This window comes from Coregonus lavaretus, assembly GCF_964263955.1.
Source record: "Coregonus lavaretus genome assembly, chromosome: 25".
Taxonomy (NCBI): domain Eukaryota; kingdom Metazoa; phylum Chordata; class Actinopteri; order Salmoniformes; family Salmonidae; genus Coregonus; species Coregonus lavaretus.
Window position 1 is genome coordinate 32,659,737 of NC_140012.1, and position 18,909 is coordinate 32,678,645.

An 18,909-nucleotide genomic window follows, 5' to 3' on the forward strand; every position below is an offset into this window, starting at 1 on the left:
CGGACTCCTGGAAGAACAGGCATTTCTCTGCCTTGACATACAAGTCATGCTCCAACAGTCGTCTCAATACTCGGCGCACCTGGGCTACATGCTCGGCTCGTGTAGAAGAATACACTAGAATGTCGTCAATGTACACCACTACACCCTGCCCATGCATGTCCCGGAAAATCTCGTCAACAAAGGATTGGAAGACTGAAGGAGCATTCATTAACCCGTATGGCATGACGAGATACTCGTAATGACCCGAGGTGGTGCTAAATGCTGTTTTCCATTCATCCCCCTCCCTAATGCGCACCAAATTGTACGCGCTCCTGAGATCCAACTTTGTGAAGAACCGCGCTCCGCGTAATGACTCCGTCATCGTCGCAATCAGTGGAAGTGGGTAACTGTATTTCACTGTGATCTGATTGAGACTACGGTAATCAATACACGGGCGCAATCCCCCGTCCTTCTTCTTCACAAAGAAGAAACTCGAGGAGACCGGAGAAGTGGAGGACCGTATGTATCCCTGTGCCAAGGACTCGGCTATGTAAGTCTCCATAGCCGCAGTTTCCTCTTGAGACAGGGGATACACATGACTCCGGGGAAGAGCTGCTCCTGTCTGGAGATTTATCGCACAGTCCCCCTGTCTATGAGGAGGTAGCCGTGCTGCCCTCGATTTGCTAAACACCAGTGCTAAATCCTCATACTCGGGGGGAATGCGCAGTGCGGGCACTTGGTTCGGACTCTCTACCGAGGTCGCCCCTATGGAAACACCTAGACATCTCCCTACACACTGGGCAGACCACTCCATAAGAGCCCTCTGTTGCCACGCTATGGTAGGATCGTGGGTGCTTAACCAGGGAAGCCCCAACACCACTGGGTACGCAGGAGAGTCAATCAGATAGAACTGAATGATTTCCTCATGACCCCCCTGCGTCGTCATCGTCAGCGGTGCTGTGACATCCCTGATCAGACCCGACCCCAACGGCCGGCTGTCTAATGCGTGGACAGGGAATGGAACTTCTACCGGCCGAAGGGGAATTCCTAACCTAGCACAAAATGCCCGATCAATAAAGTTCCCAGCTGCGCCTGAATCTACTAGCGCCTTATGCTGGGAATGAGGTGCCACCTGTGGAAAACGCACAGGAATACTCATGTGACCAACAGAGAGCTCTGGGTAAGTGGGGCGCCTACTCACCTGAAATGACTCCCCAGTGCGTGACCTGTTGTCCCCTCTCTCAGAAGACCCTCCCCAGCACCTGGCCGCGGTGTGTCCTCCACGGCCACAGTTGGTGCAGGGGGTGGCCCCCCTCGGGTTCTCCCTCCTCCTCTCTCTAGCGCCAGCACCCCCGAGCTCCATAGGAATTGGCTCGGAGGTGCTGGAGGATGGAATGGACGACCCCCACACGGGACGTCCGCGGGTGGCCAGCAGGGTGTCAAGCCGGATGGAGATGTCCACCAGCTGGTCGAAGCATAGGTTGGTGTCCCTGCAGGCCAGCTCACGACGAACGTCCTCTCGCAGGCTACACCGGTACTGGTCGATGAGGGCCCTCTCATTCCATCCTGCATCCGCAGCTAACGTCCGGAACTCCAGTGCGAACTCCTGTGCGCTCCTCTTCTCCTGTCGGAGGTAGAACAGACGCTCCCCCGCCGCCTTCCCTTCAGGTGGGTGATGGTAGCTGCGTCTATTCTCCTCCATTCGGCGTTGGCCCACTCCAACGCCTTTCCGGATAGACAGGAGATGAGGGCGGAGACGCTCTCGTATCCCGAGGGCGCTGGGTGTATAGTAGCCAGGTATAGTTCTACCTGCAGGAGGAACCCCTGACACCCAGCTGCAGAACCGTCAAATGCCCTCGGGAGCGAGAGCCGAATACCACTGGGTTCCGGCGCTGAGAGAGGAGGACTGACCGGTGGTGATGGGATGGTGTATGAGGACGTGGGCACCTCTCCATTAGCCAACCGGTGCAGAGTGTTGGACACCTCGCCCAGAACGGCCTCCAGTTGCCGGATCATGGAGTCCTGATGACTGAGCCGTTCTTCTAGCGACCAGGTTGTCGTCGCTGATCCTGCTGACTCCATAGATGGTGTGTTGTTCTGTCAGTCTGGAACCGATGTGGATGTGATGAGGAGTCAGGCGCAGGACACAGAGGTTTAGTCCAACAAACTTTACTTCCACAAAGTGGAAAAAATAACCAAGAATACGACCTCGAAAAGCAGAGGCGAGAGAAATACGCAACATGCGTAAAACGAAACAAGACATGTAGAGCGCAAAACACGCAGCTCCAAACGACACGCGGACAACAACACACAATCTAACTAACACAGCTCCTTCAGGGTTATCTTTGGTCTCTTTGTTGCCTCTCTGATTAATGCCTTCCTTGCCTGGTCTGTGAGTTTTGGTGGGTGGCCCTCTCTTGGCAGGTTTGTTGTGGTGCCATATTCTTTCCATTTTTTAATAATGGATTTAATGGTGCTCCGTGGGATGTTCAAAGTTTCAGATATTTTTTTATAACCCAACCCTGATCTGTACTTCTCCACAACTTTGTCCCTGACCTGTTTGGAGAGCTCCTTGGTCTTCATGGTGCCACTTGCTTGGTGGTGCCCCTTGCTTAGTGGTGTTGCAGACTCTGGGGCCTTTCAGAACAGGTGTACAGTTGAAGTCGGAAGTTTATATACACTTAGGTTGGAGTCATTAAAACTTGTTTTTCAACCACTCCTCAAATGTCTTGTTAACAAACTATAGTTTTGGCAAGTCGGTTAGGACATCTACTTTGTGAATGACACAAGTAATTTTTCCAACAATTGTTTACAGACAGATTATTTCACTTAAAATTCACTGTATCACAATTCCAGTGGGTCAGAAGTTTACATACACTAAGTTGACTGTGCCTTTAAACAGCTTGGAAATTTCTAGAAAATAATGTCATAGCTTTAGAAGCTTCTGATAGGCTAATTGACATCATTTGAGTCAATTGGAGGTGTACCTGTGGATGTATTTCAAGGCCTACCTTCAAACTCAGTGCCTCTTTGCTTGACATCATGGGAAAATGAAAAGAAATCAGCCAAGACCTCAGAATTTTTTTTGGGGACCTCCACAAGTCTGGTTCATCCTTGGGAGCAATTTTCAAACACCTGAAGGTACCACGTTCATCTGTACAAGCAATAGTACGCAAGTATAAACACCATGGGACCACGCAGCCGTCATAACGCTCAGGAAGGAGACGCGTTCTGTCTCCTAGAGATGAACGTACTTTGGTGCGAAAAGTGCAAATCAATCCCAGAACAACAGCAAAGGACCTTGTGAAGATGCTGGAGGAAACAGGTACAAAAGTATCTATATCCACAGTAAAACAAGTCCTATATCAACATAACCTGAAAGGCCGCTCAGCAAGGAAGAAGCCACTCCTCCAAAACCGCCATAAAAAAGCCAGACTACGGTTTGCAGCTGCACATGGGGACAAAGATCGTACTTTTTGGAGAAATGTTCACTGGTCTGATGAAACAAAAATATAACTGTTTGGCCATAATGACCATCGTTATGTTTGGAGGAAAAAGGGGGTTGCTTGCAAGCCGAAGAACACCATCCCAACTGAGAAGCACGGGGGTGGCAGCATCATGCTGTGGGGGTGCTTTGCTGCAGGAGGGACTGGTGCACTTCACAAAATAGATGGCATCATGAGGAAGGAAAATTATGTGGATATATTGAAGCAACATCTCAAGACATCAGTTAGGAAGTTAAAGCTTGGTCGCAAATGGGTCTTCCAAATGGACAATGACCCCAAGCATACTTCCAAAGTTGTGGCAAAATGGCTTAAGGACAACAAAGTCATGGTACTGGAGTGGCCATCACAATGACAAGACCTCAATCCTATAGAAAATGTGTAGGCAGAACTGAAAAAGCGTGTGCAAGCCAGGAGGCCTACAAACCTGACTCAGTTACACCAGCTCTGTCAGGAGGAATGGGCCAAAATTCACCCAACTTATTGTGGGAAGCTTGTGGAAGGCTATCCGAAACGTTTGACCCAAGTTAAACAATTTAAAGGCAATGCTACCAAATACTATTTGAGTGTATGTAAACTTCTGACCCACTGGGAATGTGATGAAAGAAATAAAAGCTGAAATAAATCATTCTCTCTACTATTATTCTGACATTTTACATTCTAAATATAAAGTGGTGATCCTAACTGACCTAAGACAGGGAAGTTTTACTAAGATTAAATGTCAGGAATTGTGAAAAATTGAGTTTAAATGTATTTGGCTAAGGTGAATGTAAACTTCCGACTTATAATAATAATAATAATAATAATATGCCATTTAGCAGACGCTTTTATCCAAAGCCAACTGTATATATACTGAGATCATATGACAGATCATGTGACACTTAGATTGCACACAGGTGGACTTTATTTAACTAATTGTGTGACTTGTGAAGGTAATTGGTTGCACCAGATCTTTTTTAGGGGCTTCATATTAAAGGGGGTGAATACATATGCACGCACCTTTTTTCCGTTATTTTTTTTATTGAATTTGTTTAAACAAGTTATTTTGTTCATTTCACTTCACCTATTTGGACTATTTTGTGTATGTCCATTACATGAAATCCAAATAAAAATACATTTAAATTACAGGTTGTAATGCAACAAAATAGGAAAAACGCCAAGGGGGATGAATACTTTTGCAAGGCACTATATATATATATATTTTTATATTATTTTTCACGTAAATCAAGTGCTATTTGCATGTGAAAATGTCATGGGATGCATTTGTTCCATTGTTAACATGTTTGTTGGTGGCCCAGTCTTTGGGGTTATTGACAAATGAAGGTTTGTGGCTTTAAGCATCCTCATCACAAGCTCTACAAGCCCCACTGGCTTGACAACTTGAATTCTAGTTTCAACCACATGGAATGTAGCCTGCTGTGAGAATACTGCTGATCTAGCTCTCTCTTGTTTTTCATAATTTCATAATAAATCACCATTATTTAAAAGAAAACGCTGAAAATACAGTGTTTCTATGTTAAACGGTTTTGTTATATTTCAGTCTTGTGATGTACAGTGGGGAGAACAAGTATTTGATACACTGCTTATTTTGCAGGTTTTCCTACTTACAAAGCCTGTAGAGGTCTGTAATTTTTATCATAGGTACACTTCAACTGTGAGAGACGGAATCTAAAACAAAAATCCAGAAAATCACATTGTATGATTTTTAAGTAATTAATTTGCATTTTATTGCATGACATAAGTATTTGATACATCAGAAAAGCTGAATTGTATATTTGGTACAGAAACCATTGTTTGCAATTACAGAGATTATAAGTTTCCTGTAGGTCTTGACCAGGTTTGCACACACTGCAGCAGGGATTTTGGCCCACTCCTCCATACAGACCTTCTCCAGATCCTTCAGGTTTCGGGGCTGTCGCTGGGCAATACAGACTTTCAGCTCCCTCCAAAGATGTTCTATTGTGTTCAGGTCTGGAGACTGGCTAGGCCACTCCAGGACCTTGAGATGCTTCTTACGGAGCCACTCCTTAGTTGCCCTGGCTGTGTGTTTCGGGTCGTTGTCATGCTGGAAGATCCAGCCACGACCCATCTTCAATGCTCTTACTGAGGGAAGGAGGTTGTTGGCCAAGATCTCGCGATACATTGGCCCATCCATCCTCCCCTCAATACGGTGCAGTCGTCCTGTCCCCTTTGCAGAAAAGCATCCCCAAAGAATGATGTTTCCACCTCCATGCTTCACGGTTGGGATGGTGTTCCTGGGGTTGTACTCATCCTTCTTCTTCTTCCAAACACGGCGAGTGGAGTTTAGACCAAAAAGCTCTATTTTTGTCTCATCAGACCACATGACCTTCTCCCATTCCTCCTCTGGATCATCCAGATGGTCATTGGCAAACTTCAAACGGGCCTGGACATGCGCTGGCTTGAGCAGGGGGACCTTGCGTGCGCTGCAGGATTATAATCCATGACGGCGTAGTGTGTTACTAATGGTGTCATGAACCCTGCATCCTGAGTCGGTTCCTGCCTGTGTTGCCATTTTTCCGCTCGGAATCTCCAAGTTCCTGAGGGTTCTTGAACGCTCCCTGCCTGGTTGCCGGGCGACGTTGCTAGGCGGGAGAGCTCCCAATTAACCGCACCTGCATCTCATCAGCGATCTGCACACCTGGTCCTGATCTTCACCTTCATAAGCTCTGACCTGACATCCATTCCCTGCCGGATCGTTAGCCATGAACAGTATGTTTGTCAGAGTATCTGCCTTGGAGCTTCTAGCGTTAGTTTTGTTGTTTTGCACCTTATTGGCTTGCTGTGTACTTACCTCCGTTTTGTTCTTTCTGCAGTCACTCACCCGGAACCTTCACCCAACCCCTGCCTGGTGGTCGGCGGCTGCCGAGCCAGTGTTGGACCTGCCACTGCACCCCCACCAACTCATCTCCGCCGCCCGCTCTGTTCCCTGGATTATTCAGCATCGTTTTTGAATCTGTTTAATAAATACTCACCTTCGTTTCAACTCACCTTGTCCTGGTCTGCTTCTGGGTTCTGGCTTTGTAACCCGTGACAGAACGATCCGGCCAGTAATGAACCCAGCGGACCTGGACTCTGTTTGCCATGCCATTACCCATCAGGAGAAGATGTTGGGACAACATAGCACGGCACTACAGGAGATAGCGTTGTCAGTTCGGAACCTTTCCACCGGTCTGACGAAGATCCAGGCCCAGCTCAGTTTGCCGGTGGAGAATCCACTACCGGTTTCACCCATCTCGCCTGCCGCTTCTGGAGCTGTGTCCTTCCGTGAGCCCAAGGTTCCGACGCCGGATAAATATGAGGGGGAGCTGGGAAGATGCCGTTCTTTCCTTATGCAGTGTGGCTTAGTGTTCGATCTACAGCCCAACTCTTATGCCACAGACAAGGCTAGGATAGCCTTTGTTATTGAGTTGCTGCGTGGTCGAGCGCTGGAGTGGGCTTCAGCCGTTTGGGAACGACAGGACACCTGCATGGCTTCATACCAGGAGTTCACGGCCGAGATGAGGAAGCTATTCGACCATTCCGTCCGAGGTATGGACGCAGCTAGGCGCCTGTTTTCACTTCGCCAAGGAACTCGCAGCGTTGCCGACTTCGTGATCGAGTTCAGGACGTTGGCTGTGGAGAGTGGGTGGAATGAGGAGTCTCTGCAAGCGGCCTTTTACCAGGGCCTGTCGGAGCAGCTCAAGGATGAGTTGATCTCCTATCCGGAGCCTAGTGACCTGGACAGCTTGGTAGCCTTGTCTATTCGGGTGGATAACCGAGTTCGAGAGCGAAGGAGGGAGAAGCAATGGGGCCCGTCCAATCGATCAGCTTCTCAGTTTCCAGTCGGGTCGGGGGGTGGACCAGAATACGTCGATCATTGTCCACCACACAGGATTAGTGGAGAGGTCCTGCCTCCCGATTCTGAACCCATGCAAATGGGGCGGCACGGGTTAACCAAGGAGGAGCGCCAACATAGACGTAAGACCAACTGCTGCCTCTACTGTGGTAGTTCGGGACATTACATCTCCACTTGTTCCCGGCGGTCGTCAAACTGCTCGGCTCGCTAAAGTTGGGAGGACTTTTAGCGAGCCAGTTTCAACCTCTCAATACCTCTGTCAGACCCCGTTTCCCGGCTACCCTCATGAACAGGAATCAGAGTTTAGCGATTAACGCTTTTGTCGATTCAGGTGCCGATGGAAGCTTTATTGATGCCGAAGTGGTGGAACAGCTGGGGCTTTCCAAGGAGCAATTACCGGAAGCCATTGAAGCTACCACTCTGAACGGCAGTAGTCTGGCACGTATCACGATGAGGACTGAACCGGTTAAGATGCTGTTGTCAGGGAATCATTCTGAGGTGATCTCATTCTTCATTCTGCCTTCTTCCCATGTTCCTCTGGTCCTTGGATACCCCTGGCTGAAAGGACACAATCCCACGTTCGATTGGGTGACTGGCAAGGTAACTAGTTGGAGCCTTGATTGTCATGCTAACTGTCTCAAGACTGCCTGTTCCCATTCGGTTCCCAGTCAGGTGATTGAGGCTAAACCCCCAGATTTGTCCCTGGTTCCCGAGACCTATCACGATTTGGGAGAAGTGTTTAGTAAGCAGAGGGCTCTGTCACTCCCTCCCCACCGACCTTATGATTGTGCCATCAACCTGTTCCCTGGAGCTGTCTATCCCAAGGGACGGTTATACAGTATCTCCCGACCTGAACGTGAGGCTTTGGAGACCTACATCAAGGAGTCCCTAGCTGCTGGTCTCATTCGTCCCTCGTCATCACCCCTAGGGGCAGGATTCTTCTTTGTGGGTAAGAAGGATGGCTCTCTTCGACCGTGTATTGATTATCGGGGGTTGAATGATATCACGGTTAAGAACAAGTATCCCCTGCCCTTGATGAGCTCTGCCTTCGACTCCTTACAGGGTGCTACTGTGTTCACCAAGCTAGACCTACGCAATGCGTATCACCTGGTCCGGATCAGAGAGGGGGACGAGTGGTTGACGGGTTTCAATACACCGATGGGTCACTTCGAGTATCAGGTGATGCCGTTTGGACTGACCAATGCTCCAGCTGTATTCCAGAGTATGGTGAATGACGCCCTGAGAGATATGATCGGTCTCTTTGTGTTTGTTTACCTGGATGACATTCTGATCTTCTCGAAGGAACCTTCCAACCACGTCCAGCATGTCAGGCAGGTTCTGCAGCGGTTGTTGGAGAATCGCCTGTTCGTGAAGGCCGAGAAGTGCGAATTTCACGCCCACACTACATCCTTCCTCGGGTACATCATCTCCAGGGGAGAGATTAGGATGGACCAGGAGAAGGTTAGGGCGGTTCTGGAATGGGCCCAGCCCGGTACGAGATTGCAGCTCCAGAGGTTTCTGGGGTTTGCGAATTTCTAACGCAGATTCATCCGGGATTACAGCCGTGTGGCCGCTCCGTTAACTGTCCTGACTTCCAGTACCAGGACCTTCAATTGGAATCCGGAGGCGGATCGAGCGTTCCTGGATTTGAAGAGGCGATTCACCAACGCACCGATTCTCTCTCAACCTGACACGGCCCGTCAGTTCGTCGTTGAAGTGGATGCGTCTGATGTGGGGGTTGGCGCCATCCTGTCCCAGCGATGCTCCACTGACGGTAAACTCCATCCCTGCGCCTACTACTCTCGTCGTCTTTCGTCTGCGGAGAGGAACTACGATGTGGGTAACCGGGAGCTTCTCGCGGTGAAGCTTGCCTTGGAGGAGTGGCGCCACTGGCTGGAGGGGGCGGAGCAACCGTTTATTGTCTGGACTGACCACAAGAATCTTGCTTACGTGCAATCGGCTAGACGTCTCAACTCCCGTCAGGCCAGGTGGTCTTTGTTTTTCGGACGCTTTAATTTTTCCCTGACGTTCCGACCTGGATCTAAGAACGGCAAGGCGGACGCCTTGTCCCGGATGTTCTCCAAGACGGAGGAGAGTGGGGCCAAGACCGAGACGATTCTTCCCCGGAACTGTGTCGTGGGAGCAGTTATGTGGAAGATTGAGGAGGCGGTTATGGCGGCCCTTCGGACGCAGCCCGGTCCCGGTAACGGTCCACCCGGTCGGTTGTTTGTGCCTGAGTCGGTTCGTTCTGCTGTCCTCCAATGGTCCCACGCCAGCAAGATGGCTTGTCACCCTGGCGTGGCTCGGACGATGGCGTTACTTCGCAGACGATTTTGGTGGCCTGCCATGGGAGAGGATACTCGGAGGTTTGTTGCTGCCTGCCCAGTGTGTGCGCAGAATAAGAGTGCCAATCGGCCCCGCTCTGGATTACTTCACCCTCTTCCTATTCCCCGGCGACCATGGTCGCATCTGGCCCTGGACTTTGTCACTGGGTTGCCCTCTTCTGAGGGGAACACGGTCGTTCTGACTATCGTGGACAGATTCAGCAAGTTCGCCCACTTTGTGCCCATTTCCAAGCTTCCCTCTGCCTCTGAGACGTCCGAGATCCTGGTTAGGGAGGTATTCAGGGTCCACGGGTTGCCCAGTGACATCGTTTCCGACCGTGGTCCTCAGTTTACCTCTGCTGTCTGGAAGTCCTTCTGTTTGGCCATTGGAGCTACAGTCAGTCTCACATCTGGTTTTCACCCCCAATCTAATGGTCAGGCGGAGAGAGCCAACCAGAAGATGGAATCCACGCTACGCTGCCTGGTCTCCTCCAACCCCACCTCCTGGGTCTCTCAGTTGCCTTGGGTTGAGTATGCCCACAATACTCTCCCTACATCTGCCACTGGGATGTCTCCCTTCCAGTGCCTGTATGGCTACCAACCTCCCTTGTTTCCTTCTCAGGAGAAGGATCTCTCAGTGCCCTCTGTTCAGGCCCACATTCGTCGTTGCCACCGGACCTGGCATCGGGCCAGAAAGGCCCTCCTTAGAGTTTCTGACCGGTATCAGCTCCAGGCGAATCGTCGCCGGATTCCCGCTCCCACCTATACCATCGGAGATAGGGTCTGGTTGGCCACACGGGATCTTCCTCTACGGACTGAGTCTAGGAAACTGTCACCGAAGTTCATTGGTCCGTTTGTGGTGGAGAAGGTGATCAATCCTGTTGCAGTTCGACTCAAGTTACCGAGAACGCTCAGAGTCCATCCCACCTTTCATGTCTCCTGCCTCAAGCCTGTTCTCCTCAGTCCTCTGTTGCCCCCTCCGCCTCCTCCTCCTCCCCCTCGGATGATCGGAGGTGGTCCTGCCTACACGGTGCGACGCATTATGGATTCCAGACGGCGGGGCCGGGGTTTCCAGTATCTCGTGGACTGGGAGGGGTATGGTCCTGAAGAGAGGAGTTGGATCCCTCGGCGACAGATCCTTGATGCTGACCTCCTTCGTGACTTCTACCGCCTCCATCCTGGCGCTCCGGGTAGTCCGCCCGGTGGCGTTCGTCGGAGGGGGGGTACTGTCATGAACCCTGCATCCTGAGTCGGTTCCTGCCTGTGTTGCCATTTTTCCGCTCGGAATCTCCAAGTTCCTGAGGGTTCTTGAACGCTCCCTGCCTGGTTGCCGGGCGACGTTGCTAGGCGGGAGAGCTCCCAATTAACCGCACCTGCATCTCATCAGCGATCTGCACACCTGGTCCTGATCTTCACCTTCATAAGCTCTGACCTGACATCCATTCCCTGCCGGATCGTTAGCCATGAACAGTATGTTTGTCAGAGTATCTGCCTTGGAGCTTCTAGCGTTAGTTTTGTTGTTTTGCACCTTATTGGCTTGCTGTGTACTTACCTCCGTTTTGTTCTTTCTGCAGTCACTCACCCGGAACCTTCACCCAACCCCTGCCGTGTGGTCGGCGGCTGCCGAGCCAGTGTTGGACCTGCCACTGCACCCCCACCAACTCATCTCCGCCGCCCGCTCTGTTCCCTGGATTATTCAGCATCGTTTTTGAATCTGTTTAATAAATACTCACCTTCGTTTCAACTCACCTTGTCCTGGTCTGCTTCTGGGTTCTGGCTTTGTAACCCGTGACAAATGGTTTTCTTTGAGACTGTGGTCCCAGCTCTCTTCATGTCATTGACCAGGTCCTGCCGTGTAGTTCTGGGCTGATCCCTCACCTTCCTCATGATCATTGATGCCCCACGAGGTGAGATCTTGCATGGAGCCCCAGACCGAGGGTGATCGACCGTCATCTTGAACTTCTTCCATTTTCTAATAATTGCGCCAACAGTTGTTGCCTCCTCACCAAGCTGCTTGCCTATTGTCCTGTAGCCCATCCCAGCCTTGTGCAGGTCTACAATTTTATCCCTGATGTCCTTACACAGCTCTCTGGTCTTGGCCATTGTGGAGAGGTTGGAGTCTGTTTGATTGCGTGTGTGGACAGGTGTCTTTTATACAGGCAACGAGTTCAAACAGGTGCAGTTAATACAGGTAATGAGTGGAGAACAGGAGGGCTTCTTAAAGAAAAACTAACAGGTCTGTGAGAGCCAGAATTCTTACTGGTTGGTAGGTGATCAAATACTTATGTCATGCAATAAAATGCAAATTAATTACTTAAAAATCATACAATGTGATTTTCTGGATTTTTGTTTTAGATTCCGTCTCTCACAGTTGAAGTGTACCTATGATAAAAATTACAGACCTCTACAGGCTTTGTAAGTAGGAAAACCTGCAAAATCGTCTGTGTATCAAATACTTGTTCTCCCCACTGTATATAATGTGTAATATTGGGATGAAAACTCAAAATGTAATACATTTCAACTCTATTTCTGACGTGGTACAGGCGTCTTCTTTTTTTAAGCCCATGTGTGTGAGGCGTATACTTTTGTTTCAAACTAGATTTGTTTAAGACTGCCAAGAAACACTCTGCGTGACCCTGATTTAGCCCACTGCAGTAAAGACTAAACAGAACATTGTTGGCCGCTGGCCTTGTGCTAAGACCTCAAAATGCTGAATCAGCGCCTAGCACCGGTCCTATAACTTTTTTTCCTATACAGTATGTTGTAAATATTATGTAGTACAATTAGTACACAGTATGTAGTTTTAGTAAGTAAAAGGCAAGACAGATTTCGGACACGGCCTCTACACTAGTTTAAAGACAGATTGTGAAGGAATAGTTGTTGTGTTCCAAGATGGCCAGTCCACTTAGGGCTATAACGACCATTACCGATTTGTCAAATTTCATGCAACTCGGCAGGATTGTAGAACCCACACAACTGAAAATGTGACCACTTTCCCAACAACTTAGGCAATAACATAGAGCATTAAATTGTGGTAGATTCTACAGACCCTACTTACTACTCCCAATGCCACTTTTACATTGGCACAAAGAATACAGCCCAATATTGTGAATATACCAGTCTGAACATTGTAGTTTTCGATAGTGGTCTATAAAAATGTTTTTTTAAACATATTTCTGATTTATTTAATGAATATCTTCTTGCATTTGCTTATAAGCACCATAACAATGGCCATTGATTACAAGTTATTGACGTTTAAATGTTTTGAAACGTGGACTTTTATTTTGAAGGTTTTCTCATTACCATACAACAACACGTCATAATTTGTGCTGCTGGCAGAATAGTAGCACATAGTTGTCAGAGAAATGTGATTTCCGATCATGGAGTTTATTATTGTTCTCCAAGCAGCAGGATATTATGTGGCAGTGCGAACGCAAATGTTCTTTTTCAAAATAAGAGTCCGCCTGCAAAGAATTGCTCAAATCTGGGAATATCTATTTATTTTTTCGCACTCTAGTGCAGTACAACAGTTTTTCAAAGCATTACAAGCACCTTAAAAAAATGGATAATTTGACATGTATTAATTTAAATATTGTATTATTTAGATATGTGTTGTTTTGTAGGGGGACCGTGTCGTACATACTCTGTACATACCTAGCCCCCTATGCAATACACTGTAATAGACTGTACATGGGATACATATTGGCTTGTAGAGTGAAAACTTTTCTACATGTCTCAGCTAAAGTGGGGTGGAAAATATTTAGTAGGGTCTCTATTGGTTAGTTTTAGAAGGGGACTGTGTAGCGCGGCCTGCTGATGGCTTTTCACTCCGCCCCCTCCATAGCCCCCAATACACTGTAATAGTAAATATGTATCGTTTTGGAGGGGGACTCATACATATCCAGCAACACAGCTTTAAAGGACCTGGTACTGAAATTAATATGCGCTCAACAACCACAAAAGAAACACAAAATACGTTTTTTATTAAAATGAAAATCTCATTTATTTATAAGTTAAATGTTATGAATATTAACCAGTCTATTAGTACACAGTATAGTAACGCTTGCAAAGGCATTTTCTGTAGAGTGTTAAATGTATTACGTAGTCATTTTCTCTCTGATTGTCACACCCTGATCGGTTTCACCTGTCTTGTGCTTGTCTCCACTCCCCACCAGGTGTCTCCCATTTGTCCCCATTATCCCCTGTGTATTTATACCAGTGTTTTCTGTTTGTCTGTTGCCAGTTCGTCTTGTCTCGTCAAGCTTACCCGCACTCTTGGTTTGCTCTAGTCCCTTTTTTCCTGGTTTTGACCATTCTGCCTGCCCTGACCCTGCCTGCCGTTCTTTACCTTGTGACACTGTTCTGGATTACCGACCTTTGCCTGCCCCAACCCTGAGCCTGCCTGCCGTTTCTTTACCTTTCGGACTCTGGATTACTGACCTCTGCCTGCCCTTGAGCTGTCGTTTGCTTGCCCACTGTTTTTGTCAATAAACGTTTGATATTTCGAACTGTCTGCATCTGGGTCTTATCCTGAGCCTTGATACTGATAACTCATATAAAACGTACTCTTGTATGCCATTGTGACAAAGTATACACATTGCCCTCTAATAAGATTGCTTTAGAGACCTAATAAGACTGCTTTAGAGAATAAGTAAATAAGACAGGACTTCTAATAAGACAAAGGCCAAGTAATAATCACTTGTATTTTCTCACAAATGACAATTTGGAGAGATGGGCTATATGATCCATGAATCAGTCCAAAACCCAAGTCCAAGAAACGAACCTTTGGATTAATTGCGACCAAGGTGGGTTCAAGAAAATCCTTGTAAGGCTATGCATAACTGGGGTGATATAAACATATCGCAACATGATTTTTCTTGGATACTGCCTCAAAAGTATTTTATTTGCCAGGCAAAGTGACTGACCTGATGCATTTTTTGGCTCATGTCAAGGCTGGCCTTGGGCTGATTTAAATGTGTAAAGGTGCAGGTATTACCATCACCATTAGGTTCATCTAGGTCGTTATTAGGTATGCCACGCCATCAATATTTACATTGTCTTTGAAGCAGTTGGCTTCTCGACTAATCAACTGCTAATAATCGATATTTGGCACCTCCATCAGAGCAAGGCAAGAGTGCATGGAAGTCTAGTATGGAACGTAATTTTATTTCACACTGGAAGCAAACAGGGTAAGCAACAAAAAGTGTTACAGTGTTTTTTCTTTCCAACTGACATTCAACACAGCAACAGTACATTCATTTATGGTTTTGTAATGAATATAACATGCATGACTAAATGCATGTGTCTATAACACAGTCCCCCTCCAAAACGACACATATTTGGTTAGTAGAAACCCTACTGAGTATTTCCCACCCCACTTTAGCTGAGACAGGTAGAAAAGTTTTCTCTCTACAGCCCAATATTCTCAACATAACATAGCATTTTTTCATTATTGGTCTTAAATATATATATAGAAAACCATATTTTTTATTTGTTTTCATACATTTCTTGTTGGCATAATAAAAGTGGCCATTGATTAAAATGCAATATCTTTTGAGTGAGTTAGCCCCATGTAGCTCAGTTGGTAGAGCATGGTGCTTGCAACGCCAGGGTTGTGGGTTCATTTCCCACGGGGGGCCAGCATGAAAAAATTTATGCACTCACTAACTGTAAGTCAATCTGGATAAGAGCGTCTGCTAAATGACGTAAATGTAAAAATTGCATTGTTGTTTCATAATACTGTCCTTTATTTTGAAGGTTTTGGCCTTACCATTCGATATGGCGTCATCGTTTGTGCTGCTGGCAGAATACTAGTGAGGTTCTAATACGGACGAAAACAGCTGTTTTAAAAGTGGATTCTAGAGCAAAATAAGTTTCAGTGTTATTCAATGATGTTGAGAAATGATAATGATAACTACTTGTGTTAACGTGTCAGATCCTTCCAATACGACTTCTAGAAAATAATTGGATACTTTTCATTTTTATTGGAGAGGAGTTGGTAGCGGATAAAATCCTATTGTCTGCGCGCTGCACACTATTTACTATGGCGAAAAAGTCGACTACGATCAATCTATGGACTATTTTACTTACTACCAGTGTTGGCATAATTTGGGGGAATCTGGCCAGTGGTAAGTTGCAATGTAACAATTGTTGGGGTTTGAAGGGCTTTGAACAACTTTTTCTGTCAAAAGTTCATTATGTCTTTGATGGAAATCAACTTCTGTTTTTCAAGCAATTCATTGTCGATGTTTCATATTTGGTCATTTTGAAACTTGAGTTTAAGATTTGGTCGATTGTAAATTCCATAGAGTGATTTCTTGTGAACATGTATTTGGTAAAACATTTGAAACACACATTTACATGTATCCTTAGTGAGGGTTACAAAGGGTCTCAAAATTAGGCTAATTAGTAGGCTTCCAACAAATACTTTTACAAGTACTTGTTTATTACCTTAAAAATAAACCCCCAGTACTCAATTGTTTATGTTGTGGTTTTCATTGGACAAAAGTAAAGTTGTTCTCATCAAATACCTTGAACACTTCAAAATAGGCTTATAAACTCAGCAAAAAAAACGTCCTCTCACTGTCAACTGCGTTTATTTTCAGCAAACTTAACATATGTAAATATTTGTATGAACATAACAAGATTCAACAACTGATACATAAACTGAACAAGTTCCACAGACATGTGACTAACAGAAATTGAATAATGTGTCCCTGAACAAAGGGGGGGTCAAAAAGTAACTGTCAGTATCTGTGGCCACCAGCTGCATTAAGTACTGCAGTGCATCTCCTCCTCATGGACTGCACCAGATTTGCCAGTTCTTGCTGTGAGATGTTACCCCACTCTTCCACCAAGGCACCTGCAAGTTCCTGGACATTTCTGGGGGACCCTCCACCTCCAAATCGATCCCGCTCCAGAGTACAGGCCTCGGTGTAACGCTCATTCCTTCGACGATAAATGCGAATCCGACCATCACCCCTGGTGAGACAAAACCACGACTCGTCAGTGAAGAGCACTTTTTGCCAGTCCTGTCTGGTCCAGCGACGGTGGGTTTGTGCCCATAGGCGACGTTGTTGCCGGTGATGTCTGGTGAGGACCTGCCTTACAACAGGCCTACAAGCCCTCAGTCCAGCCTCTCTCAGCCTATTGCGGACAGTCTGAGCACTGATGGAGGGATTGTGCGTTCCTGGTGTAACTCGGGCAGTTGTTGTTGCCATCCTGTACCTGTCCCGCAGGTGTGATGTTCGGATGTACCGATCCTGTGCAGGTGTTGTTACACGTGATCTGCCACTGCGAGGACGATCAGCTGTCCGTCCTGTCTCCCTGTAGCGCGGTCTTAGGCGTCTCACAGTATGGACATTGCAATTTATTGCCCTGACCACATCTGCAGTCCTCATGCCTCCTTGCAGCATGCCTAAGGCACGTTCACGCAGATGAGCAGGGACCCTGGACATCTTTCTTTTGGTGTTTTTCAGAGTCAGTAGAAAGGCCTAAGTGTCCTAAGTTTTCATAACTGTGACCTTAATTGCCTACTGTCTGTAAGCTGTTAGTGTCTTAACGACTGTTCCACAGGTGCATGTTCTTAAATTGTTTATGGTTCATTGAACAAGCATGGGAAACCGTGTTTAAACACTTTACAATGAAGATCTGTGAAGTTATTTGGATTTTTACAAATGATCTTTGAACGACAGGGTCCTGAAAAAGGGACGTTTCTTTTTTTGCTGTGTTTAGAAATCCAGTGCTATTTGCATGTGGAAATATCTTCGGATCCATTTGTTTATGTTTTTGTACGGGCCCAGCCCAATCTTTGATGGTATTACATCATCCTACAGAGTGTATCTTTAATCCCAGCCTGCAGTATGTGCTTGTCAGGCTTTTATAAGGCCAAATCCAGGTGGTAGTGATTACAAATGGCCTGGATTCTGGAGTTTATATGACTTCCCTGAAGCATCCAGTGCAACTTCTGAAGGATTCTAAGTCTGACCAGTTACTTGGAATGCACAAACCTGTAGGGCACCCCTACATTCCAATGTGCAGTTTCTGTTCCACTGCAGTGTAGTGTTTTGATGTATTGTTAAGGGTTTTGCTAATCTGTGATGTCTGCTTGACTCGTCTAGGGACCTATGGTAAGGAGTTTGTGCAGTGCTGAATAGATGAATCCCTCTTTTATTCTCCTCCTCTCATGTTTAACATGTATACACAGTAGTTATCAGGTAGAACCGAAAACCAGCAGGCTCTGGACCTTGTAGGGTAAGAGTTGAGTACCCCTGAGCTATAGGATGAGAAATATACCAGAGGTTTGGCGCAGGTACACCCAACTAGCGCTAGCTAACATTAAATACCTAGCAAAAATATATAAATAAATATAAATATATATATATATATATATATATATATATATATATATATATATATATATATATATATATATATATATATATATATATATATATTATTATTATCTTCTATTTTTACAAATCGATTATTGGACTCACAGTATCAATATAAAATCTACAAAAATAATATTGTGATACTCTACTGTATCTATTTTCACCCCCTTCTCTAGGTATATGTAGGGTATGTAGCCTATGACACTGTGTGTGTAGAGGAGAAGTGAGAGAACAGGTTTGGCCTGTTACTAACACAGTGGACCATTGCTTCCAGGGAGGCAGAACAGTTTGCTTCCTCTGATAACAGATTATTTAAACTCTGAACTGCTGGTATTTCCTCCTTCCTCTCTGTCCCAGTGAAAGCTGGTGTCAGTTCCCTTAAAAAAAGTTTTTATGAGCTTAAATTTCACACATGAAACCATATATTCACATGTATAAATTTAGAGTTCACATGTTAACACCACCTTTTCACATGCGAGGAAATTGTTGTTTCACATGTTAAAAACTTTCACATGTGAAAATTGGATATGCAGTTTCGGCGGCAGGTAGCTTAGCGACCGAAAGGTCGCTGGTTCTAATCCCCGAGCCGACTAGGTGAAAAATCTGTCGATGTGCCCTTGAGCAAGGCACTTAACCCTAATTGCTCATGTAAGTCGCTCTGGATAAGAGCGTCTGCTAAATGTAACACTTTCACATGTGAATCTCACTTTGACATATACAGTTGAAGTCGGAAGTTTACATACACCTTAGCCAAATACGTTTAAACTCGGTTTTTCACAATTCCTGACATTTAATCTTAGTAAAAAGTCCCTGTCTTTGGTCAGTTAGGATCACCACTTTATTTTAAGAATGTG

The 18,909-nt window shown here is 46.2% G+C and overlaps 1 protein-coding gene across 1 annotated transcript in view; it reads left to right on the top strand.

Annotated features, from left to right (window-relative positions):
• The first annotated feature begins 15,471 nt into the window (after positions 1-15,471).
• Positions 15,472-18,909, top strand: part of LOC311100812 (tyrosine-protein kinase Mer-like) — a 48,728-nt gene continuing 45,290 nt past the window's right edge. The window contains exon 1 of the mRNA XM_084141780.1: positions 15,472-15,790. Coding sequence (XP_083997906.1) covers positions 15,706-15,790 — 85 coding nt within the window. The 5' untranslated portion in view covers positions 15,472-15,705. The remainder of the gene's footprint in view (positions 15,791-18,909) is intronic.